The sequence below is a fragment of the Pezoporus flaviventris genome, unplaced genomic scaffold (assembly GCF_033815535.1).
Source record: "Pezoporus flaviventris isolate CSIRO_AGI_PZ_B2104156 unplaced genomic scaffold, CSIRO_AGI_Pfla_v1 ptg000002l, whole genome shotgun sequence".
Lineage (NCBI taxonomy): Eukaryota > Metazoa > Chordata > Aves > Psittaciformes > Psittacidae > Pezoporus > Pezoporus flaviventris.
Genome location: NW_026892550.1, coordinates 32,133,752 through 32,160,536, shown reverse-complemented (window position 1 = coordinate 32,160,536; position 26,785 = coordinate 32,133,752). Strand labels below are relative to the sequence as shown.

The following is a 26,785-nucleotide window of genomic DNA, read 5'->3' as shown; positions in this document are numbered from 1 at the left end:
AAGTATCCACTGATAGAAACAATAGTTGGTTCCTTGTAAGTTTCAATTTCCAAGTCCTTTAGATCTTGTGTCTTCACGTATGCATCATTTTTGGTATATTTACCTGACTAATTCAAAGATAATACTTCTTTCTCAAGTCTTTGTAATGCATTTTTAAAGAGATACAGTATAAAGCTGTTACTTATGCCCTGTAATATATAGTTCTCAAAATTCACTGCAGTATTTCCTGATCTGTTTCTTCAAGGCCTTTAATCAGTGGCTTGTAATATGGAACATTTTTCCATTGTTTACAGTTTTGTATGAATAACTCAAAATAATTGGCATCAGAATGCTCCAAAGCATGACATATAGATCTCTTCCTCGCTCAACTTGGATTATTTTTTACTTTAATCTAGTCTTCCATTTAAAAGTCTTCGTTGTCTCCCTTAATTGTAGTGAATTCTGGCTGTCATGCATCTAAGCTGGTAAACCCGAAGGCAGAGAGGATGGGTTAGATATTTTTAAACCTCCTTTCTGACTTCTAAAAAGCCCTCTAGAATAAACTGCTTTGCAAGCCTTCTGGGGCAGGAGGCCCTGGGGGACATTCCTGGGCAGGGCAGAGGAGTCAGCCAGTGTACTCACTGTTTTGAGCCTCAAAGGGAAATTCTTCCCTCCCCTATTAGTTATTTTTGCTGTTAACTAGACATTAAAATGGCTAGTGTTGTAGAGAAAGACCAGCAGAATAACAGCAGAGTAAAACAGAACAGCTTGACTAGGTTTACCCAGTTGCTTTTTCCTTAATAATACTTGGCTCAAAGTTTCTGTTAAATGAGTTTATCTGGAAGTTCTTTTGATTCAGTCTTGAACTTTGGATACAGCTTTGCTTATTTACCATAAAATAATTTTATGATCATGGCCAAAGCAAATTTTATTTTCCCCCCCTTTTGTGTATGGAAGATACCTTAATAGAGTTAAAATGCAAGCTAGTAAACAACAAAATGCTTAAACTTTAGCCACACACCTCTAGAAGTACCCTGCAGTTCTGTGCTAGAGAAATTGGGGGAAGTTTCCCTATCCTTCATGCATGCTTTAGCAATGTTGATGTTCTTGTATGGTGTTCTGCCTCAGGTTTAATCTATTCTGTCATATCTTAAAGGAGCAGACAGTGACTGTGAATATTGCAGCTGGAATTTTAAACTAGCAGGTATTTATGTATGTATTTTGGAGTGATGGATAGGATGATGCTTCTACTAAAAGTTCAGGTAATTGGAAGGCAGAAAGAAAATCCAGAGAATGATTAAAAGATCTTTAGCGCTTTTCTTTTTGTGTGTGTGTGGTTATTAGTATAAAATTTTTCTCTGACATTGATCCAGAAGTAATAAAATGTGAATACTAAATAATCTGTTACCAGTGCTCTAACCTTTCATCTAAGTGATGATGGTTAATGACCCTCAATTTATACAAGTGCAAATAAAAGCTTAAATCCTGGCAGAATTAAGTTATAGTTACTGTATGCTTATGTTTCTGGTTCCTATTAGTGTACTCCCATAATTACAACAGGAATTAAAACATATTTAAAGAAATGTGATAAGTACACTCCCATGGTTATGAAGACTTGAACAATTCAGTGGCATCTGCAAAAGTCCTTTGGGAAAAGCTCTTAAGTGTTATGAAGTATGGGAACCTCAAGATTCAGTGCTCATTCGCTGCCTCATCAGTGCTGCTCTAGTTCTGTTTGTTTCCCTGGGAGATGTTGAGTAGGAAAGTAAAAAATAGGAGGTCTACCATCTCCGCCACTCAAACACATGCTCTCTGATGACATAAATATAGACAGCTTCTTTGCCATGATTTCTGCCCCCAAGAGCAAAACTCTGCTTCTGCTTTGTAGGTTAATAATCCTAAATGGTGTGCCATTTCCATTGCAATAACTGAATCTCTGGAGGGAAACAAGTTCCTCCTTGCCATATCTGTTAATAGTGACTATGAGATACGAGCAAAGGCAAGTGGTGATGCATCAAAGGCTCTAATTTTGAATTCACAGAAGGCACTAGAAAATTAGATCACTCTTTCTTGGTGTACTTATTGTTTACCGTAGTATGAATGATGGTTTCCATTGCTACATTACTGCTGCGGAGTGTCAGCAGGCATCATAAGCACAGTTCCCCACGTGGAAAAGTAAATGAATGAATAATGGTGACTGTTCATCTGCCATCCTTTATCAGTTTCTGGTGTTCAGATCTCTTAATGGAGAGGCAGACCTGGATCCCCTGTTCCACTAGGGGCGTATACAACAGGGATCTTGAGACACTTTCTTTTGATACCATCCCTCATCTTGAAAAAATAGGCAGGGAGATGCTCTTTCTGAGCCTAATTGCTGGTAGCCACCTTGAGGCAAGCCAGGGAAGAGGTTAAGCATAGATGAGAAAGTAGAGATGTCCTGGCCTCTTCTGCCCTTACCTTCATCCCTGATGACTCATCACTGTAATGTTCCTTAAGCAGTCAAGTGCTGAAGAATGCCGTGCAGTCAAATGTACCATATACAGACACAAATGAGGACGAGCCTTTTGCTCCCTGAAGTGATCTGTATGCATGGATGTGATTTTTTTGCCTTTTACTTCCCATTTGGAGAGTTTCAGTTGTTTTTTTTTTCCTCTTGCTCTACCTTAGTTTTAATCCTTCTCATCCTGTAAGTGTGCTCTTTTAATTTTCTTCTTTCCTTCTTTTTTTCCCATTCTTCTTTGAAGGCCTTTTCTTCTTATTGATTGTCATTTAACCTTTATTGGACCATACCATGCCACTCCATCCCACTTCCTACTTTCCCTTTTTATCCTTTTTTGTGTTTTCTAATGGACTCTTTTCATATCATTCTCCCCTTGTTCAGGCTTCCTATCTCCTCTTCCTCAGTCCCTTTGTTGTTCTCTCCATGGGACAGGTATATCTCATGAAAAGATACTTTGTTCAGAATGTGTCTGCCTTGGGGCAGCTATTTAATGAAAAAATCTGCTTTCCAGCACATGCTTCTATCCCTCTGAAGCCCTACGCAATAAACGCCAATTACAGTTTTACATAATTAGAATAACCATGTCATATTTCTTTTTTAATATTAGTGTCTTCACATTAAAGGAATGGAATGCTGTGCAGCATGTATGTTTTTCAAAACAAAAGATAAAAATTATGCTTCTAATCCATATTACAGCCCTTATTATCCAGAATTTTCTTTAACCCTTCTTTTCTCTTCTCAGAATATCCCAGCCATCTGTAGAAGGGTCAGTAAAAACACAAACATGAACACTTGTAAGAAGTCTAGTTCCTTTATAACTGGGGATGAAAACAGACATCCTGCTTGCTTCTGATCCCTTTTACGCTCCTGCAGCAGGAAAGCTGTTAGAAGGGATGAAAATTGATCAAAAAAAAACCTAGCAGCCTTTTCTCTTGATGGCTGCTGTGGTTATTTGGGGAATTTGCAGTTGCAGAGAGGACAATGGGAGATAAAGATACAGAAAAATGTCAATCTCAGGTGGATTTAACAGCACAGAATAATCTTAACCTTTTGGGTGCTGGCTGTTTGTCCTGCTCTAGGGAACTGAGATATTCCTGGTTACCCTAATATCCTTACAAGAGGATTAAAAGCAGAAAAGGAGGAGATGTTGGTACAGGTAATGGCGCTAGCTTCCTGAAACGTGACTGAAACGTGACCACTTTTGCTAAAGAGACTAGCTGTTTTCAGACTTCTCAGTGAGATGCTCCCACTTAACCTGAAATACCGCAGTCTTTAACATGTGCGTTTGCTATCAAGCAGCTCTACGCTCGCTGTGTGAAAGTTAACATCTGGATTTGTGCTTTTCCCCAACCATTTTCTCCATCTCTTTTATTTCCACTTTTTACAGTTTTCATATTCCTGCTCATAATGCACAGTATTGTGCAAATGTCTAGATTTCAAGTAGCTGAAGCTAACAATTGGTATAGAAATGGATATGTTTTAGAAGTAAGGATCTTACTTTCTTACCCTCAGAATTTTGTTAATGTTATTACATGGTATTTTAAAAGTCAGATTTTTAACAGAGAAAAGTCAAGTTTGGAATTGCAGATTTCTCTGAAGAGATGAATGATATAAATGAATTATTGAAAGCAGTTTTAGGAACTGTGTTCTCTGTAGTGTTTCATGCTCAGCTAGTCCCATTAGAGAAAGTACTTTTGTTCAGGAGGTGACAGGCAGTCAGCAAGTAGGACTTCAACAGCATCATTGTATGTAAAAGACTGCTTTTTACAGAAGTGGAAAGATCATAATATTAGAGTGGCATCAGGATATGATTGCAACAGTGGTGACACAGTTTTGCCTACATGTGAGATGAATGATTAATTGATGGACAAAAAGAGTTTAGATGTGCTGGGAAAAAGTCAGCATTTTATCTAGTGTGTGGAAGCTTTAACAAATAGTTATGGTGTGTGTATGCCCACCGCTGCCTTGGTGACTCCCACGTTGAATGCAAGTGAGATCATGGCTGAGAGTCCTTGTGACATGGAGGAGCTATGTAGCTCCTCAGATAAAGCTCAGTAGTTAATTTTGCCCAGCATAAATTCCAACAGCTGCCCTCCCAGTACCGACTAGTCAGCTGGAAGCATTGGAGTGGGCCTGACATGCCTTCCCATCTGCTCTGGGGCACACAGTGCCCTCAGCCACACATCCTCCAAGCATGAGTATGGCAGCCCTGCAAAGCAGCCCTCTGGTTATGCTGGTGGTTTCCAAAAGGCTCAAGTGGTCAGAGGGAATTAGCTGGCATCCTAATGCAGAACAGATGAATGTCTGTGGTGTAGGTAACTGATCCCAGGATCTCTTCCAGTCCTCTACTGTGGTTTGGGCCACTCTTTTAAAGGAAAGAAAATACAGAAAGTATAGTTCTGAGGCACCCTGGAACATGGTCAGAAAACAAAAACAGAATTGCTCTTTGAAGCAAATTGCAAAAACAGGATAACTGCTGCTTTTATGTCATAGTACAGAGGTTCTCCTCTTGAGTGCCTTCATCCTTCCCTTGTCAGTCCTTCACCATTCTTTCTTCAGTATTTTGCAATTCTCTTGTATGCTAGTAGAAACCTCTTTGACATGTCTGAGCAGTTGTCTCTACACGTTTGCCATTGTGATTGTTTTTTTCCTTTTCTAGATAATTGCTTTTTTAAGAGATTTCATTGCCTAGAGTCTATTATTTCTCAGCACACACGCACACACCCCCCCCCCCCAAAAAAAAAAACAAACCAAAGAAATAAAGCAAAAAGCCAGGAGAGGAATGAGGAATATTTAAATTGCTTTTCTTAAAGCACAAGGAAAATAACTTTTTTTTTCCCACCTCCTGTCATATTTTAGAAACTTGTGAGAATTCTGCTTGTGATTATATTATCAGTTTATCAGTCTTAGGAATTTCTCAATCATATTTTTCAACCATATGTTCAGTATGTCATTATTGCATGTAAGGTGCAATATGATACTATGTAACAGAACACTGCAAATTACCCAGCATATATTAAGATCAGATAAAGAAATGAAGAAAAATGAAAACCAGAAAACCAAACAGTGAGGTTTACATTTAGCGTTATAATCCTTCAAATTCATATACCCCTTTAATTTTTTTTAGTTACAGATGTTTTTTTTTGCTGTTTTCTTGCTCAGTTATGTAGAAAGGAGGCACACTGACTCTGAAGAAGAAACTACCCTGTAAAAGAAACACCTTACAAAGAAGTAATTTCCATTCATTAATACAATGCTGAACTGATTAATGAGCCCAATATAATTTTGTATTTCAGAAGTAATAGCTTATTTTTTTTCCAAATTGTTCATATTTTATTGGCTGTTTATTTTCTATTACATTACTTTCCAGATTTATGGAAAATATTTGTAATTATCATATCCTTCATTTGATGCAATGAATATATTTTATTGGACAGCTTTATGCATTCAATGTTACATTTTGATTTTGCAGCTGAAGACCAATTTCCCAATTACGCTTATGCACATAGTTGGTTATTGAAGTTTTGGGTTTGTTCTTAGTGTTCTGAGGTCTTTTTCCAAGCCACTGTGAATTTTGCATTTACTTGTTAGGCATGTGCAATGCAGCACTAAGTGTATAGTTTTACAAGTTACAAGCCTAAAACAAGCTGTCAGTCTTGTAGTTCTGAAGATTGCAACTTACCATTGCACCTTATAATTGAATTTAAAATAGTAACTTCTAGGTCAATAGCCAGTGGTTGTTAGTACAGAAGCAAAATGTTTGTGGAAACTTTTTCAAGCTGTTGATTGAAATTTCCATACTGCCTCTGTCCTGCTAAGAGAAAAAGCAGGAAAACAGTACCTTCTGCCTGGAGCTTTTCTGCTCTCATGCTATGGAGATAGAAGCTGTATACAAATATAACTTTGTCATTTATAGGCAGCACTTTGATTTTTGTCTGAGCCTAGTGAGTTTAAAACATCACTGCAGGAGTCATTTTCCTCTTGCAAGTAATAAACATGCCACATCCTTAAAAGACAAAGTGTGAGACATAGCTGTAATTGCTCAGTTTTAGTAGCAAGAGTAAGTGGTTTTAAGAAAGCTTAGCACCCTTATCCCTAGGGAGATGTCAATTGTCACAGGCAATATCAGACACAGTAACTTATCACTTCAGTTCTAGTGAACAGCAAGGACATGTCACAAGTATAGTAGATATTCATAAAGTAATATTAAAATGTACTTCTTCTGACAAATATTTATCTTTTTATTAACAGTAATTTTTTATGCATATGCACATGTACCTACCGTATAGTGCAAAGTATTCATATTCTAAGAGCTGTAAGAGTGCTGCAAATATCAGACAACACAAATTATTCTTTCAGTCTGTAAAAGTAAATACCTTTCCTAGAGCCACATGCTCCTTGTGTGTCCCTGTGTAAAGGCAAAAGAAGTCATGGTTCAAGAGGGACCTTCTTACTATCATAAGACTAAACCTGGTAGCTTCCTTGAATATTCTTTCTTGAGGTTTGCTTTTCAAATAAATTTTCATTTGCTCAGTAATGGGGTTTTGTGCACATTTCCGTGTCCCCACCAAAAAAAGATAAGTAAATATAGCAGAAGAATGGTGGATATGATTAAGCTCAGTACTTAATGGCGTGGCCTTAAGTAACTAATTGATAGACACTGACGATATTTTCTGTAAGTGAGGAAACACTCATCCACATAGAAGTTAGTCTGCCATCCCCTTTTGTTCTGTGTGTAGAAATCCAAAGACAACTCAAAATGTTCCTATCTGCTCTGTGAAAGGTGCTTCTTATCTAGAAGAGACACATGCCAGCTGGGATTGACTTCCATGGCATGTGTAGCAGTAACCAGAATTCTGGTTTTATCAGGAAGAGGAAACTATTAAAAAGCTCATTGAGGGTACTGGTGTTAGCGAAAGTCCTGGCCATTAAACACCCAAGCACTAGCTCTAGGGGGAGGGAGTACATCTAGCATCTTTACCTATGCTCAGCAAAGGTCTTTACCAAGTGAAAATGCAACTTTGAATACCTGGAGAGTTTACCAAGTAGGGGGGATTCATGCATCTCATTGCACACAAACCTAATGAGTTGACCAGCTGGTACAATGAAAACTGACACAAGATTAGCAGTACATGTAACTTACAGAAAAACAGACTTGCATGAGGAGCAGCACATCAGTCATCAATTTTCTTTCTTGGATTTTCTAGAGAAGAACTAGCATCATCTCTCACTTCAGTATATGAATCACTTATTTTGGTGGCCCAAATGATTTTCATCTGTATTCTCATAGCATGTGGAATATTCAGTAGTGCCCCCACAGCCTACATTTGGATGAGGTTTGAATATAAACAGCCATAAAGCAGGAATCATGCCTCTGGCAAATGTGATGTTTTTCTGCAACTTGATGTTTTGGAGACATGATAAACAATAATCAACTAGCATTTACTTAAAGAAGCTACAAGGATCCTACTGGAAAGAAACAATGATGAAGATTTATGTCAGGTCCCTGAGCTTGAATGAAGCATGGGGCCCAAGGGCAGTAAAGATGCCTTCCTTTTGTGCACTTTCCTACCAGTCTGAGTGACACTGTCAGAGCTAGTCAAAACCAGTCTCATCTGTATAGCTGTCTGTTGGCCAAGGGTAGACATTTTGCATGCCAGCAACCACAGCCATCTGCATTCCAGAGCAAGTATATCCATTGCTTTTCATGGGATGAGGGCTTAAGTTTCTTTTTGTGTCTAGACTTCCAGCATATTGATGTCTGGTTGACAGCTGAGTGTTGTGGTTCAACCCCCACTGGCAGCTAAGCACCACACAGCTGCTCACTCACTCCCTTCCCCAGTGGGATAGAGGGAAGATACTAGAAGGGTAAAAGTGAGAAAACTCATGCATTGAGATAAGAATAGTTTAATAATTGAAATCAAATATTATAATAATAACAAAACCAATAATAATAACAATAATAATAATTAAAAAAAAATTGACATGAAAACAAGAAAGAGAGAAATAAAACCCCAGAAAGGCAAGTGATGCAAATGAAAACAGTTGCTCATCACCAACTGACTAGTGCCCAGCCAGTCCTCAAGCAAAGCTCCCCAGCCAACCTTTTGCCTAGGTTTTTGCTGAGCCTGATGCCATATGCTTTGGTCAGTTGGGATCAGCTGTCCCAACTACATCTTCTCCCAGCATTCTGTGCATCCCCCAGCCTACTTGCTAGCAGAGTGCTATGAGGAGCAGAAAAGGCCTTGACTTTGTGTAAGCACTGCTCAGCAATAACACATCTATATTCCCAAAACATGCCGCTCTACATACGGATATTTTCACTCCAGATTAAATGACCTTGAGGTACGCATTGGACTCCCCCATCCTTCTGCGTTACTCACCCAAGTGCACTCGTGTGTTCTTGAGCATAAACAATGCCATGAATAGGTTTACCCTTTCCTGAAGAAGCAGTGACCCACTAATTATCCCAGCAAGCTCCTTCTATGTACTGTGGGGAGCTTACCTCCTTTCATCATGCACAGAGATTCTGCTTGGGCAGGCCAGGTCAATTGGCAGATCCTCTAGTGTTAACTAGCCAAGTGGGTTTTCTAAATATGTATCCTAGTACTTGGATGTTCCACCACCTATTGCTCTCAGTGCAGTTTCTCACAGTCCATTGTACCATTCTATTTTCCCAGAGGCTGGTGCATGATAGGGTTTGTGATATACCCAGTCAGTGCCATGCTCTTTGCCTCAGGTGTTTATGAGGTTGTTTCAGAAATTAGTCCTATTGAATGACTCAGTTTTCTCAGGGGTGCTGTGTCACCGTAAAACTTGCTTTATCATGGCTTAAGATAATGTCCTGGGCAGTGGTATAGGGCACAGGGTATGTTTCCAAACATCCAGAAGTCCTTTCCACCATTGTAAGCACATGGTGCTTTCCATGGCAGGTTTATGGTAGTATGATATTATCGGTCTGCCCAGCCTCCTCTCGATATTGATATCTCAGCCACAGTCCTTTATGCCAAAAAGGCTTTAGCTGTTTAGTTTGATTATCGTGGATGTTTGACATTCATGGATAACCTGTGCAATGGCATCAATAGTCAAGTCCACCCCTCAGTCTCAAGCCTATTTGTATGTTGCATCCGTTCTTTAAATATCCTGATGTGTAAAGGGCCCATTGAATTATGAATAGCTAATGCTTATGTTCCAAATCCACCTGAGCCAATTCAGTTCTGGCAGTCTGGTCCACCTGTACACTGTTTCGATATTCTTCAGTGACCCAATATGTAGGTACGTGAGCATCTGTGTGATGTACTGTTACAACCAGGTTCTCTACCTGAGCAGCAATGTCTTGCAATGGGTTTAGCTCTGTGCTGCTAGTTGCTCTGCTTCCGTGGCTGCAACCACTCACACAGGACATTTGCCACCATCCATGAGTCATACAGAGATAAAGTACTGGCCATTCTTCTTGTTCAGCAGTATCTAAAGCCAGCTGGATGGCTTTCACTTCTGCAAACGATTCACCTTCTCCTTCAGCAATTTCTGTGACTTGTCATGTGGGACTCCACCCAGCCGAAACCAGCACACTGGGTAGGTATTTCAAAGATAAATTATTGTTTGCATTTTTGAGAAGTTGGAAAAGGTTCTGAATATAAATTGCTGAATGTGAAAATTCTTCAGATTTTTCATTTTTCTCTAAAGAAGAGCATATAATACATGTAACATGCCATGAAGAAGTTCATACTTGCCAAAATTAATTAGAAGTTCCTCACCCAAACTTTACTGAAAACTATAAAATGTTTTCTAATCTAGCCTTGAAGTTTGTGTGGTTATGGAAGATTATTGCAGCACAAGCATCTTATTTTGTAAATGGTACAGAAAACTTTAAAATAGGTCTTAGCCTCTGCTAAGTAACTCCTTGGTATTTATAAATTTGAAAAGTCTTTTTGAGGCTACTACAAAGTCAGGTTTTTACATTTCAAGGTTCTGAAAAATTAAAAGAGCAGCTTGATACAAGGATTATTATTAAACGATAACAACTAAAAGAAGTAAACTTGGAAGCAAAATGTACCTATTTAAAAATAAACATTCACACATACAGGGCTTTACACTGTTTTTATTGCCAGTTTAGGCTACACAATTAATCAGTGCTTCTGTTATCTTGATAATCTGTCTGCTTGCTGTTGTAAATAACTTACACTTACTAGTGGAGTTGCTGACAGCTATTTAGACTTTCAGCTTCCAGAAATGCTACTAATTGTCATGTTTGTGGCTTCTAAAAGCATTTGCTTCTGCAGTAATCTTTGCAGCTTATTACCTGAAAGTCATCGTTGTTTGTTTGTATTTATTTTCTTTAGATGTTTATTTCCAAAGTGTGAATCTCTCTAATAGATGTAATTCACCTGAGACTACAAAGCAACCAGTAGCTTTTGCTGAACATGTTACCTTGTTTGTGACACTGGTTTATTATTGTGGAAGACAGAATGTTATCCTGTAATGCCACACGTAATCTGTGAAACCTAACGCCTTCGGAAGGATGTGCGTGTGAAATTTTCACACTTAATACCTGCACAGTCAGGGAAATGGGGCTCCAAGGAGCAGGCAGGATGGGTTGCATATGCTTTCCCATCAGCAGACTCTCTCTGTGGAAAAGTGATGGAAACTTGACCCATATCAGAAAAAAAATCTGGTGATTTGACCAGATTTAAATGGTAATAACCCCCTCCAATTTCCCACTTTGGCAGCAGTGTGGGGTCGTCCCTCAGGAGGATGCAAATTGTACCCTTCCTCTCTGCAACCGTGTTGGTCTGTGTGCTCTTCATTGTAAATTCAGTCTGAGAGCAGAAGACCTTTTCTCACCTCTGCCATATCTGTTCAGATTTCACCCAGGGAACATCTTTCATTTCAAGAGCAGCAAAGAGCTGTTGGGCAAAATACTGATTCCTGCAGCTCCCTGTGCCTTGGCAGATTATCCTTAACCAGCTTCGCCAGCAAGACCACTGGGTGGACAAAGCTTTTCACTCACTTGTGATGACACCATAAACACTGGCTGCACCAGGAATAAGAAAAAAGCTATTTCCTGATTTACTCTGCTGCAGTCTTACCACAAGACAATTCTCCCTCCTGAAATGTTTCTTTTTAGCCTCCAGTAGTAGTTATAAAAGTATGGTGAATAGCAGAGTTCTTAGCCTGAAACCATCTGCTTTCCTCACAATCACGTACCACTCCCACACACCCGTTACTTGTCACCAGCATTGGGGTTACAGCAAAATACAGAAGGCATTTTCCCATATGATAGTTTACCCAGAAGATGGACCAGGGAAATGTGTTGAGGCAGAGAGGGCGTGATTATGCTAGAAATGGAGGGGAGTTTCCCCACAAGTGGAAGGCAGCAGGTTTCCAGAGACCCCAGCCATTCAGATCTTCTCTGGCTCTGTGTCTAAGATCTTGTCCCACTTGACTGGGGCATAGCTTGATTTATAAATCAGCAGTGTTACAGGGTGAGCAAGCTGTCTCTGTAAGTGCTCTTCCAGCTACCAAGAATCACTTTTGCCAAATCTGTTACTGGTAAAGTGACATCTGTCAGGTATAAAGGGAGTTTACACACTTTCTGCACATTAAATCATTTGAAACTGTAATTCTGGTTGTGTAGAAATTAGATTACTATTAGGAGGTTCCAGGTCAATATTTTTGAAGAGCTAAATAGTATGTAGAATTTGTAATTCTGCCAGAAAGACAAGATCATAATGAATCATTTTATTTAGCCTTTGTTACCCCAGAATAAGCAGCAACATCTCTTTTGCTGTTGCAATTGCCTGGAAGGCAGCGGCATCATGGTATTCAACTTTTCATTTGCTAACAATATATGGGGGATTTCATCACTTTTCACTGCACCATGGTGGTGATTTACTTTGTGCTTATTTGAGTATTTTTGCCATTGTTTCAAAAACATTTATTTTAGCTCTGCACTTTTGGTGTCTTCATGTGTATGGTATCTAGTTGGCTACTTAAATCAAAGTGTGTAGTTGTGAGCTGTGACTTCTCTACCTTTTACCTGTTCCGTCAGTGTTTGCCTTAGAACTATGACAGTGTTATTCAAAGGAAGAGCTTACTATGACATGAATCAGCCATGTTTTTTTAAAGAGTTTGGTTCAGGTAACATGCTATAAAGTTTAGCTGGAAATTGAAGTGAAAGATCACCTGGTGGAAACAGCTTTGGAGTAGCAACCCAACTATGACAATGAAAATATATAAGGGAAAAGGCAAAGTCCGCAGTCACTTATGAGAATGTTTCTGGAATTTAAAAATAAGACTGATTTTCACAGTTTGCTGTGTTTTATACACAAATTTTATATGCAAATTTTATATTTAAAAAATACTTCTGGAATTTACCCTTTAACTTTTTGTTTATCATTGGACATAATTGTTTATTATCATTAATTATATTACAGTCTGTTGAAGCTGCTCAGCACACTGCTGTCCTTCACAGCCTTTGCAGAATAGTGAACACATACAAATGCTTAATTAAATCACTCCCTATGTCCACTGATACCTCTGGAATTATCATAGATTTACTTCAACTGCTACGCTAGATATGGGAGGGTTTTGTGGTAAAGTTACATGAACTGAGAGAGTCAGACTGAAAGGTAGTTTTTGTTTCAACTCTAGCAATTCGAAGTTTATGTTTGATTTGAGGGTTAATGACTCTGTCTTCTTTCTGAATAAGGGAAGCAGCAGTAGTGGAAACCCAGAACATCTTTTAAGAAATCTTTTGCAATGGAATTGTTCTTTTGATTGATACCTAACTAGACTTGATTGTCATTACAATAGAATAATATCTTACTAAAATCAAGAGGGTTTTGTGGTTTTTTTTTCAAACATAAGGAGGAAGAACAAAATTCTAATTCACACATAAGCCTAAAAAGCTTATTTAAATTCATAAGAGAACAATAGTTCTTCAGTTTGCTCTTTTGGAGGCCCCCCCCGCCCCCCTTGCGTTTCTCTTCCCTGACACAGTTAGGAGAAAAAAGTATTTAAAAGCTATTTTGGAAGCTTGGTACCCTCTTCTTTTCCTGTCTTCCATAATATGGATATTCCATATAATTGATAACAGATAAATGGATCTGGAGACAAAAATTCATCTGGTGACCTACTGCTTTGTTTCTCTCTTGCTTTAAGGCCCAAGCTGCCTTTAAATTTAGAAGCCAGGATTAAACTCCTTTTTCAAAAGTCAAGACTGTGGAGTAAGCATCTTACTTCCATGTATTTCATAAAAGTTTGGTTATTAGGATTTTCTAATAAAATTGTATATGCTCTCTCATTTTCCTGAGACTTTTTTCTCTTAGCTGTCCACTTTTGCATCTCCTCTGGGTATTATTCGTTCAACCTCTTTTCTACCACTTGTTCCCCCATGGTTTTCTTTTTGTCTCACTGCCCCTGTTCCTTTTTCATTTCCTCCAAAGTCAAACATGAATCTGTCTTATCTGAGTTCTTTCAAATCTGATGAAAAAACCTTACCTATTTGTGCTTAGAAGTTTTATATAATGTTTTCCCATTCTTAGCTTATCTTTCACAGATTTTATTAGTGTGGCCTTCTGTTCCTAGACAAGGCTGAGCATGCTTATAATGAATTAATCTGGGGGCCTTTCAGAATACTTTTGGATTTGTAAGTTTACAAAATGTTCAAGTGGTGCCATTAACCTTAACAAGTCCATGACAAGAATACAGTTCATTTAATTAGTGAAGAATTTTCCCCCTGGCTCTTGGAATTGAGAAAATCTAGTGCTTTGCTCCTTCTTCATGAATGTCACACGTATGTCAGTAAAAGTCAGGTTTAGTAAGTAGTAAAAGAGCCTTTAGATGCTATTTTATTTATTGGGAAGAAAGGTAGTTTTTTGCAGCACTGGTTGTGTCAGCTGTAAGCATTGTGTAATTGTGACTTTTAGATGTATTTTTCCAGGTTAAAGGTTTTGAGAGTTTGGGGAGGGGGTTAAGCTATATGGGAATATCTGTGCTTCTAAAGTAAACAGCTTTGGTAAATTGTTTTTCTTGGAAGTGTTAAGAAATAGAAGACAAAAAAACCATACAGTTGTAGCTCACTTTGGATTAATGATTTTGGATAGGAACCAAAATTATCTAACACTTGAAAATGCTAGGAATCTATTAAGAAGTCATACATCAAACTTCGCAGTCCATACCGCACTCCAGTTAAACATGTGGTATGAAATGATTACATATATTACACACTGTCATTTTGCCTGAATCAGGATTATAGAACTTATTCAGTTTACAGCTGAAGCATGCTACTTTTTTTTTAGTAACATTTATTTATAAATCACAATTTTTGCAGTCAAAATTAAGTGTCTGTCTGTATCTGGAATAAATAGAAGGTGCTGGATAAGCAAAGCAGGAGATGGGATATTCCACACCATTTTACCTGTGTTTTACCGCCTAGTTTTGACTGTACTCAAAGACTTTTCATATTAATTTTAGTCTACTGTCAGCATTTTGGATAGCTGAATGTTTTCCTCCCCCTACAAAGTCTTTCAGCCAGGCTTCTCCATTTTTGTTTCATGTTTTGTTTTCTTTCAATGAAAAGCTGTGAATTTTCAATGAAAACCATTGAATTCTCTAGTTAAAAAGCTGGCCTTCAATTTGTGAACTCAAAATGTATTTCTCCACTCATTTCCATGAGTTATCATCAAAGAAGATTATCTAAAGCTAGCAATAACTGCATAACTTTCTCACTTGTGACTCTAAACAAGGAAGAAAGATAGTATTTTATTAAGGTGCAGAAGTCTCTTTGAATAGAAACAGGTGTGACTTTAAGTGAATCCTGTGGGCTTGGTCCTTCCCCACTCCAGGGATTATTGCTTTGAGAGACTGCTATCCCCCAGGGAAAAAAAAACTGAGCCCACAGTCTTGCAAAATATCTGAATCCCACTGTGGGGAAGCCAGGCCAGTAGCACACCACTAAAGGTTGCATTATTGTATTTTGATGTCTGCATAATGTAAGCTGAATGTCATTTCTGTATCTCAAGGGAACAAGCTTTTGTCGTTTCTCACTGTGGGATAGCATCTTTTCCCAGTTTGATCTCCAAGTAAATTGTTGAAACTGAGTGACATTTTACCATTGGAGGGGTTTTGTGGTTTCACAGACCTCAGGTCCTAAAAAGAGAATAGAAATGATATCTGTTAGTGTCCCTGTTAACTACTATGTGGGTTAGCCTGGGGTGGAAGGAGATGGTGTCCACGTAATATGACAGTGGGATTTTAAGTACACTGTTTCTTCCAGTTCGGTCTGTGTGCATAGTTGCCATCATGCGTTTTGTGTTATCTTTTTTATTTCTTTTTCTTGAAAAGCAAGATCATAATTATGTTATGCCAGCAGGTTAAATTTCAATTTCCTTTGGCAGCGTTTCTGTACTTTTTTCATCTTTCTTTTTAAATCCCTCAGGGGATGAAAAGGCCACTATAGGAAGGTTGTTCAAGGAACTAGTTTCACTATAGCTTTTTTCACTGTAGCTGAAATATTTATCTCTGTTTCAGCTTTCATAAAGCAGTTAAGCTATCCTCAACTCAGTTGAAAACCTGTAAAGTTTCAGTCCACTTTGTTTCTTAAAATATCTGCCTTGTGGATGACAGCATAATCACTGGTTTTCCTTGACCCAGATGAATTGGTTCTCCCAACCTGAGCTGTTTCACCACATACACTTTTGCAACTACCTTCTGTTAGCCAGCCTCTTACGTGGTACCATGGACAAGAAGGCATGTATCACTACATGATATTTAAAATAAAGAGATTTTTCCTGCCATAATATTGACTGCATGTTACATATGTATTGAAGGGGTTAATGGAGCAGTTGCGGGCTGGAGGTGGATAGGTTAGAATGCTTTGAGAATCGATTCAAGCTAATGGAAAAAATGTTTTAAAAGTGAGCTGGTTCAGTTCCCACAGTGAACAACAGAGAGTGGAAACAACATTTAATAAACCTTTCGAAGTAAATCCTCTGATTTTCCCTTTCACCACCATCTGTGGAAGAAATGCCTGCTTTCTTCTCAATGGGCAGTATTTGTTCCCGCAGAGTATTTTACTCTATTAGGTATCAAGACTCTTTATGTCTTTGGACAAAAAAATATTTGAAAAATATGTTCTGTTCATGTGTCCTCTAAGACTTCGGTTTTACTGACTTTGCACGTTTTTGCTTAAACGGCAGCTTGACCAAAATATAACCAACCCTAAGATTCCCTCTCAACTGCTCCTAACTGTGTGGTTTCCAGTAAATTGAAGAAATTTTAACTGTATGCATCTTGTTTTGCAAAGAGAGATGCTTCAAATTAAAATCTCTGTTGTACTTGGATTACGGGGGAATGTTGTATCTTCTGATTTAATCTGTGTGTCACCTCCATTTTAAAAATCAAGGCACTTACAAGACTTGGCAGACATATCCTATTACTTGTGAAAGTAATACATGATTATATTTGTTGCTGTTGTTTGAAGTTTTTTACTATGTAGTCCTCATGCAGAATTGAGAGGCTTACAGTAATATTTTTGCGTTGCTAATTAAGATGATTAAGGAAGAGATTTTGTTCTACTGATAAACCTCACTGAAAAATCAAGGTTTTATTTTGCATTTGAGAATTGGCATGATTCTAAATGCAGGACATATTTGTTGTGAGCCATGAACAGTCTTTATGAAACCTGAAGAAGATTTGTGAAAACAGCCTGTAATAAAAATCACACATGCTTCATAAAACACTACTTGATAGATATCACTTGCACCATTAAGAACTAAACGACAAAGGATGTAATTTCAGTTCTGGCATGCAATATTAATCGAAAGCCTTTAAAGCATCTTGCTGATGGGAACTATGACAACATGACATTGAAGAATTACGAACTAGAGACATCTATCTTAATCAGATTTTCAAAGTAAATGCCATAAAATAGAAAGTTATTTTATCTGTCTTCACAGGGTCGCATATCGTATAGGGTATATAGCTTTTTAGCTTGTTTATTTTAAAATACCAGGGACAAAAAATTCTGCCTTTCAAGTAAGTTCAAAGTTCAGTTCATATACTTAACAAAGTTTTTGTGAAAAGATTGTAACTGATGGTTTCTGTTTGCTGCAGTAAGACTTCTGAAACATTATAGACAACTGAATTAATAAAACAGAGCTGAGCATGCACAAATATTATCAATGTGAAGTTGTTGAGGGGAAATACTTTGCTAAATGTATGTGAAATGTAAATACAAAGTTGCAGGTGTGCTTTTAACCTGAATTAACACTCCCATAGATAGCACAGCTGAAAGACACAGCTGAAAGATGTAAAAATATTTTTTCTTCAGTTCATAAAGTTGGCAGGTTTTGTGCATGACTTGTTTCTTTGTCTTCTTGTGTAAAGAACAGCTTACTTACAGGGTATAGGAGATTATCAACATGTACTTTGTGACTTAAAATGCCAATGTTACATGTTAGGGACCGCCCTACTAACTCCTGGGGAGCTCCAGCTACTTGTCTCCATTTGTCCTCTGGTAGATCTTGGACAGATACGTGCCATGTCTACAACATTATGAATTTCTCCACAATCAAATAAGTCTTTCTTCTCTTCCACAGCAGGTCTTTGTTTCTCTTCAAAAAGTAAAATGTTGAGATTTAAAGAAAAATGTGCAATGTAAGTAACAAGATTCACATTTTCTTTATCAATTCTTCCAAACTTGGGATGCATTAACAAGGCGATACGATCTTTCAGAGCATATTCTGCAGTTAAATTCACTGGTAGTTTCTCACTCCCGGGTAGCTTGACAGGTTGTCAGACCCTATAGACAGTGTACTGATGAGGAGACAAACATTGGCCCACTTTGATCAAGCTACTTGTATTACTTTTTCCCATTTTATAATAGTATACACACATGCACAAGATGCATCTTTTGATCAAAGTGTCCTTGTCACTTCTCTACATTCTTGTCACCACATAGCTGGCACAGAAGTACAGAGTGCTTTAAGAGGAAGTCAGCAGCAGCAGCTGCAGGTTAGTTTTGCTTCCATCGGTATGTCCATTAACTGTAAAGCAAGCAAGAAAGGACAGTGCAGGCTGACAAGAAATCATAGAATCACAGAATGTTTTGGGTCAGAAGGGACCTTAAAGATCGTTCAGTTCCAGCCCCTTCTGCCATGAGCAGGAGCATTTCCACTAGATCAGGTTACTCAAATCAGAGTGAAAGGGCTCTCCTGTACTGGTAGGCACTGTGTCATCTCATTCCTTGTGTTGAGTGTGTGGTTTGGATCCTTAAAGCAGTTGGCAGGGCAGAGCCTGCCAGCTCACCTGGACATGGAGAAGGTTAAACAAATTTAGAGGGGTTAACCACAAAATGAGCATATACAGCTAGTTATCTTGGATTGCCACTACAGCTTGTAGAAGACAATCAGAACAGCAGCTGTCATGTGCACCTTGGCAGAAAAAGTACACTGAAGCAGTGGTTCATTTAAAGGCAGATCTGTTTAATTGCAAACGGACACTTAAAATACATGATTATTCTCTAAACCCATAACCTTCTTTTTGTTTTCATTAATTAAATACAGCTTCTCATGAAAGGTGTTCCCAGACCGGAATGCTTGGTTTTACTTGCATTTTTAGTGCAGAATCACTAAAGCTCTGGCCATAGCGGTAGAGGTTGCCTCTTACCCTCTGTAAGCAGGGACTTTAAAAAAAGAACTCCTTTGGGAGCTCTAGGAATAATTAATTAAGCCATAATACCACTTTCTACAATTTGCAGGGATTTCCAAGGTAAATCCCTCTTCTGTTTACTGTACTCTTGGAGATACGTCCATGTGTCAATTGGGTAAAATTTCAAGTCCATCAAAGTGTTTTACTGAGGAAATCAAACCGGTTCTGCAGAAATTACTTTTACTGCAAGCAATCAAGAGCTGCCAGACCAGGGACCAGTGACCTGGAAATGAAAGGTTTTATGTTGTGTTACCAGTTTTCTAAAACATTCAGTCTACTCCAGCTGCTTACTTCTGGTACACGTTGTGGGCATTTGCTTTACCATGGCAGAGACTTCTAAAGAGAGTGTTAAAAAGGAGCAACTTGACTAGGAAGAGTTAAGACTTTCACAGACATAGATATTGAATTACATTATATTCAGATTTGAAATGTTTATATCATAATGGAAGTCTTCACTTTTGTGTTTGTCATGGAAACTCAAAGTTAATGTTAATTATACACTAGTAAAAAGCCTAACCCTTATCAAATGGAAATCGCCTCTTTTTCCTAGATGAGTAGCTAGCTGACAGGTCTCAGTGATCTGTCTGTTACAGAAAGGCTATCACATAAACTGTGCAACAAATTACTTTTCTTCATGGATACTTGGTCTGCTTTTCTCCTTCGGAATTAACCCCTTTCTCCCAAATGGCAGTAGTTATCATAACATCTTTCTCTGCTTACTTTTTACGTTGACATATGCATCTTTTCTGTATTCTTTCATATGCTGTTCAAATTCTGTAACAGTTAAATGATAAAATTAATTAAATGCAAATTACTTTTTTGAAAAAGAAAAAAGAAAAAGGTTTTGTAAAAGGCTACAGAGTGCATGTAATTTGCCTCTACAACTGAAATGACTGCTTTGCTTCACTGTGGTTCCCTAGGGTAAATAACAATTTAAGTATGTTTTGAAAAATTCATGCAACTGTAGTAAGACAGCTTTGCACCCAATTTCTTGTGACTTTTCCTAGTTCTGTACATATGTTTGCATGCATAATCATCTGTTGCTGGCTTATGCAGCAAATGCCTCAAAAACGTGGGGCATTTTTGTTGCACCTGAGCAACTTGAACACACAAACTGATTGCTGGGTCAATTTACGTTTGCTCCTTGCTGTAGAAATCTTCTGTTTAAGATGAATGGGATGGTTCTACAGTCATAAAGGTCTAGAGTGAACAAGAAAGGTTTAATTAAAATTTGGCATTTTTAGACATTCGCCCACCTGTACCCATACCTGGTTATTTTTAGTGCAAACCAGACCTTCCCATTTAGATTAAATAAATTAGGATAGCATTTAAAATCCAATTAAAGCAAAGCAACTGTAGCTTTCTACAGCAGTTTTTAAGTAGTGTTTGTGCTTTATGAGATTTGAATGCTCTTTCTTCTTTCTGATATCATATAAGAAGGAAATTTCTACTAAGTGGTTTGTTGTGAGGGCCCTAGCCAGGGCCCAGGACCACTCATCTTTTCACTAACCAAGGGAAGAACTGTTTTCCTCTAGGATTTCCATTTTCCAGCAAGCTGATTGATAGAGAGGAAGGAGGGGTTACAGGGTCTGAATCTTGGCCATTGTGGCACATGCAGGAGTATTTTTATCAGGAGTAGTTTCCAGTGTTGCAGTGCTCATGAAGTATGTATCTGTGTCATGAAACTCCCACTGTGGTTTATAAATTCCTTAATTATGAAAAGCAAAAGAACAGTACTCTTCTGGCCGGGATGCTGATTTCTCAGGAGACCTGTGTGAATCGCTTACCATGGATACCTCAGTTTCCTTGCATATGCAATGAGAGTACTTTCATAGGGTCACGGAGGTGTCGAGAGTTACTACCTAAAACTGATGGCTTTGTGTGAAAGTTGCAGTAATACTGAAAGCTGGTGCAAGATTGACGTTTCTCTAAGAAATTGTGTGGCAATCAGAGTTAACAGTGGATTCAAGAAATCTGGCAGGTTGAAGGGAGTATCGAAAGAGCATTCCTCAGTGATCTCTCATTCAGAACAACAATATAGGACTGAGGAAATTCAAAGAAATACAGATTTTAGCTCTATTGATTTATGGAAAATCTAATCTTGTTAGGCACAATTCTACTTGTAGCTCTTGCATAATTAGAAGAGGCGTAAATCATTCCAGATTTTTCTGGCATTTCTGATTCTGTGGAGGCTGTAGATTCCCTGCCAATTGAAGTCACCCTTTACACTAGAAAATGTCACCTGCCAGCATGTTATGGAGAGAGACAGTGGGCTTTGAGGATGTGTTTTCTCTGTGAAGTTGCACTTGCTGTGCTCTCCTCACTCCCTTCTAGCCTGTGGCTTATGGTTACAAGCTCATCCTGCAACTCTTAATTTATTTTATATGTTACTGTGTAGTTTCAGTGTCAGTAATGTTTATACACTATATAGTAGAACGGCTTTTGTAAAGTCATGGCAAATTTCTGGGGAAATAATCTAAATCCCAAACAGTGGACTGAGTAGCTGGCCTGTCAGCTGAGGAGTACAGTTTCACTCCCCCAGCATGTTATTGGTGTACTCACTAGATCTAAGCATTTATTTGGGGAGTGCATAAATATCCTTTACAGAGCCTTTACTGTCCCTCTTCCCCATTGTAGAGTGTGTGGGAAGGTCTGACCTCTCACTGAGATAAGCCTGAAAGCCTGGCATCGTCCCCTTGCACACATCCTCCTTTGTGCAAGAGAACATTATTTTAGTCTCTGCTTTGTCTTTAGCAATGGATGGTGCAAGATCTGTAGTTCTAAAAATTATAGATTAAAAGTTTGATTTTCAACTGAGATTTTAAATGAGAGGAGAAATTAATGAGTAAGAAGGATGTCAGAATAGCAATTCAGCTGGTAGGAGCTGCAGGGGAGGACACTATGGCTCTGAGCATGGCAACACTGTTGAACAGAGCTAGGCAGGCCAGAGAGTCAAAAATGGAGGTCCCATCCTTAGACAATTTTGATTATGTAATTTCATTAAAACTAAATGAAAATTATTTAATTTCACTTCTGTTTTTTCTGTTGTGTAAGTTATCATTTGTACATGTATATATTTACACATACGTATGGAAATATACAGACATTTGTGCACTTAATATATTTTTATGTACGCATATACCTATATATTATAAAATACAGGGCCACAGTTAATTCTGTGCCAGCCAATAAATAGCTTGTAATCTAAATCAGATAAAATTTTGCATAGACAAGGGAAAACACTCTTTGCTGGTGTTAGTCTGTTAACTTTCCTTTAGCTGGCTTGTTGAAATGTGGCTTGAAGCCCTCAATAGTGATTTTAATCACATGCAATGACACACTTTGTGTCGGTGTTGGTGAAGACAAGGCTGATCAGCTGCATCCTTCCTGGAAGATAATTTTTCATCAATGTATTGGGGATTTTGTGTTGAAAACTTCACTGGCAATGTAAATGCTGTCATTATTTTAATGACAGATTCAGCATCGCTGCTGTTTGTGACGAAACTTGGATTGACCACACAAGAGAACTGTAAAGAAGAATGGGGTTCTTGGAAAGAAAATTATTCCGAAGGCTGGATTTTCTGTTTAAGCTTAGCACGTCTATTCCTTAACATTCTCAAATTTTCTTATGTTCATGACCTGAGAAATTGCTCACTGTTGAATTATTTTTATAGTAGTCACTTGTAAATTATTGAGAACATCTGTTTCAACAGAAATACTTTTCCTGTGTTATCCATACCAAGGTATTATTATTGGGTTTCTAACGGTTTGCAGTTATAACCAGTTCTAAACAGGGATTTGTTTGCAAAGATTAAACAACTAATTTAAAAACTATGTGAAAGCCTTTCCAGTGTGAGCAAAATTCAGGCCCTGTATCTTCTGCTCTGCCTAAGACTTGCATTTGTATTATGAGGTATGTTCTCCTACAGTAGCTTATGAAATAGATTGCAATTTGAATTACATATTGTTACATTTTTAAGTGTCATCTGTCCTTGCTAAATCATGCTGAAGTGTCTTGAGGGGGTTTTTTTGTGTGTTTATTGTGTTGTATAGCAAGGTTTGTCTTCTATTTATGACTTATTTACTATGGATTTTATAGAAAAGATTGCTAAAACCTGACATTGATGGAAGTATTTGATTGTGGGTTCTACTGGTTTGAGGTTTGGTTTTAAGCTTCATGGGTGTTGTGTACTTCGGTTATATAAAAAAAAAACAAAACCAACTTCCTTTTGTTTTGATGGCCTGACTCTCTGATCACCTGTGGCTTACTCCAAACTGTAGTTACATTGCATGGTGTGAAATTGGAAAATCTGTTCTGTGTGTGTTCTAATGGATGTGACGGTCATTAAGTATATGAGTCTTCTGACGTTGTAATCAGATGTGATTCAGTCTGTTAAATATCCATGAAGCAACATCTGCTTCACAGAGTGACCTTCTGCTAAAGAATACTTAGCATCTATTAGTAGATCATAGTGCAGATCTGCTTTATTTGAAATGCACTAAAATAGAGTAGCCTACTGCTGTTTAGCAACTAGCTTGCAATAATTTATTGCAGTTAAATAAAGCTTAAAAAAACTCCATTAAATAATTATAGGGATTATATGCATTTCAAAAACCTTTGTATTCTATTGAAATTACCCATTTAATTTCAGGGTTGGTCTGTTAAAAAAAGCTAAAATCTAAAGGCACATTAGGGGATCTGTCAGATGCTATTTTCTGTAGGTGTTAATAAAACCAGATTGAAAAAAAAAAAGAAACAAATTAAAACCAAAAGCAATCTTGCCATCTGTTGTATATTAATTAGAACTTGGTGTATCAAGGGTAAACTTGCTCTTAGAGAATGTCACTGATGTCTGCTAATAGAATAATATGCAAATATATTAGATGATAGGATTATATTGAATTTCTCATTCTGCTTTGCTTGTAGCAAATGCTGAGATGGTGTATAACGAGCTTTAATTTTCTTTCTTCTTAGAGCAACCTCCAAATAACCAAGGCCAGTCGACCCTGCAGCCTTTGCCACCTTCTCACAAGCAACATTCAGCACAGCATCACCCATCCATCACCTCACTTAACAGAAACTCACTGACAAATAGGAGGAATCAGAGTCCGGCCCCGCCGGCTGCTTTGCCCGCCGAGCTGCAAACCACACCTGAGTCAGTCCAGCTGCAGGACAGCTGGGTCCTTGGCAGTAATGCGCCACTGGAAAGCAGGTAATTACTTAGGTACTGCTACAGACTGTGGCACTTCTAAAGAAAACATTTAACTCAATGAAAGATGACCAGCAGCAAATACTTCCCTTCATTCAGCAAACAAAACAGTACTAAAAAATCTGTCTGCTCCCTAAAATTCCCAGTGACACTCTCTTCCCTTACAATGCCTATTGCAGAGTGATTGGACTCAAAAAGTATATTAATTTTTCCATACAAGCATTTTCCTTCCTGTTCATAATCTGTGACTTTTGACTGTTGGAAGAAATTCCTTGCCTTGCTTGCCGGGTATGCTATGTGTCAAATACAGGTTGCCATATAGATCAAATGTCGAGGAACTTTCAGTAATACTTTTTAGCTCTTGTACTCTGTCTCCTTAAAGAAATACCCATGTGAGGCTAGGTGTTTATTAAAGTTGCCTAGGATTTGGTGAGATGAAAGAACTCAGTTCTGGTATGATAAATTTGTCCTCATTTTTTTTTTGTCTTTTAGAATTGATAACTGGCTCTAGGAAAGAAGCAGCTAATATAAAGGTGACACTAGCTTCTTTAGATGCAGAATGATGTATGATGCTGATTGATCTGTAAAAAATGTTATAGGACTTACTGGCACAGAGCTCAGTTTACCTACAGTGATTAATTAATACTCATGTAACACTCAATCAGCGCTAATTTTTTATTAACGAAAGCCATAATATTCCAATTTAGTCATCAAACTGAGCATTTATAACTGTATTGAACCTGACAGTAATTCTTGAAAATATTTATTAAATCCCTTCAGTTCATTCTTTGAATCCCTTTAAATTATGTTTTGTAGCAAAGTAAAGATAGTTCATCTGATTGTGACTAATTTAAAACATATGTGACCTTAAGATTCTCTATTAGGTAGTTTTGTCCCCATAGATTTGTTCTCACAGATCTTCTGTCAGGCTGTTGGGAATGGCTCTTCCTTTTCTTAGTTTTGTTGTACCTTCCTGTATTGCTTATGAGACATAGACATTGTGGAATAGGATTCCAACTTAAGGGATTTCATCATACTCAGACAATTCAGTACATTAAGGAGTTTTCTTACAGAACTAAGTTTGTAGTGGGAATAGGATGTATGACATTTTCCAGACACTGGTTAATCTTCAGGATATGCGTATGGTCCTTGATGTTTGCTTCTATTGCCATTTTTTTTTTATCGTGTTTATGAAGAAAAAGACTTAAATGCCAGTTCCAACCTGGAGTAAGTATTTTTTGCCAAGTAGTCTTTTCATCTTTTAAATGTTTCTGATGAAAAGGTAAGGGTATTTGAGTCTTCAAGTTTTGAACGCTTGTGAATGAGCTGAAATGTGGAAATTTCACATAAAAACCGACAGAGCCCTACTGTAGTTTCTTTAATAGTCTCACTTGGTTGGAACTCTGAAGGTGAAGAACCCATCTTATTTGTCATTGATTTTTCCCTTTTTGGTTAAGGTTTCCTACTGAGTGTGATTCTTAGGCTCAGTTCAACTGTATTAACAACTTTGAGATAGGTCTTTTCCTTCATCCTTTTCTCAGCCTGAAAGAAAGTTTATTTCCTCTTTGGCAATATTTTAGCTTATGCTTATAGTAAGCTCTTTTTTGCTTTTTTTTTTTTTTGCCTTTTTTTTCATCTGACTTAGATGACAGCCATTTAGAGGTGCAGAATGCAAATGTCAGCATATATGCATAGCTATCTTTCTATCTATATAGGCTCATATTGGTGATGGGGGGGTAAAAATGACCTACAGCTTGCTGTGATGAATAACTAAGTAGTGAATAGGCTGGGTTTGTGTATGTGCATGTAGGTGAGGGGGATATATTTGCAAAGCCTGAGAGAGGTTTTAGTCCCCATCGTTTTGCAGTAGTAATGGAAGTGACTTTGAAATATATATTTCATAATATTGGGTTCAGTTGTATTTTAATGGAATATTCTGCGATTTGGCTCTGTATAGAGTTAATGCTTTTGTGTAAAGCATAGCTGTTACTGGTTAAGTGGATGAACTGTGAGGTGACAGATCAATAACATACAACAGAAATTCCATTTGATGTGTTTTTCTAAATATAAAAGGACTATTTTCTTAAAATTTGATGAGGGGCTGAAACTGCAGCTTTGGTTACGTGAATGTTACTTCAGCTTTGATGCCATCTTTAAATGACTATGACGTTACTGAGCAGTGGCAGAAATTGTCTTAATTCTGTTGGGGCTCAGTAAAATATACATTTAAAAAAAAAAAAAAAAAAAGAAAATATTTCCTGCAGATTTTCTGCAAACTGAAGGATCTTTTCATTTGACATTTAATGATTTTTACGGTTTGACTCTTCCCCAGCCTGCTATGAGTTAGGTTCAGCTGTAGCAGCAGTAGATCTGCTGGAGAAGC

The 26,785-nt window shown here is 37.8% G+C and overlaps 1 protein-coding gene across 7 annotated transcripts in view; it reads left to right on the top strand.

Annotated features, from left to right (window-relative positions):
• Positions 1 to 26,785, top strand: part of TENM3 (teneurin transmembrane protein 3) — a 1,360,315-nt gene that overhangs the window by 1,197,660 nt on the left and 135,870 nt on the right. For all 7 annotated transcript variants that reach the window (XM_061474586.1, XM_061474595.1, XM_061474622.1 and 4 more), the window contains one exon: positions 24,168 to 24,405. In XM_061474586.1, coding sequence (XP_061330570.1) covers positions 24,168 to 24,405 — 238 coding nt within the window. The remainder of the gene's footprint in view (positions 1 to 24,167; positions 24,406 to 26,785) is intronic.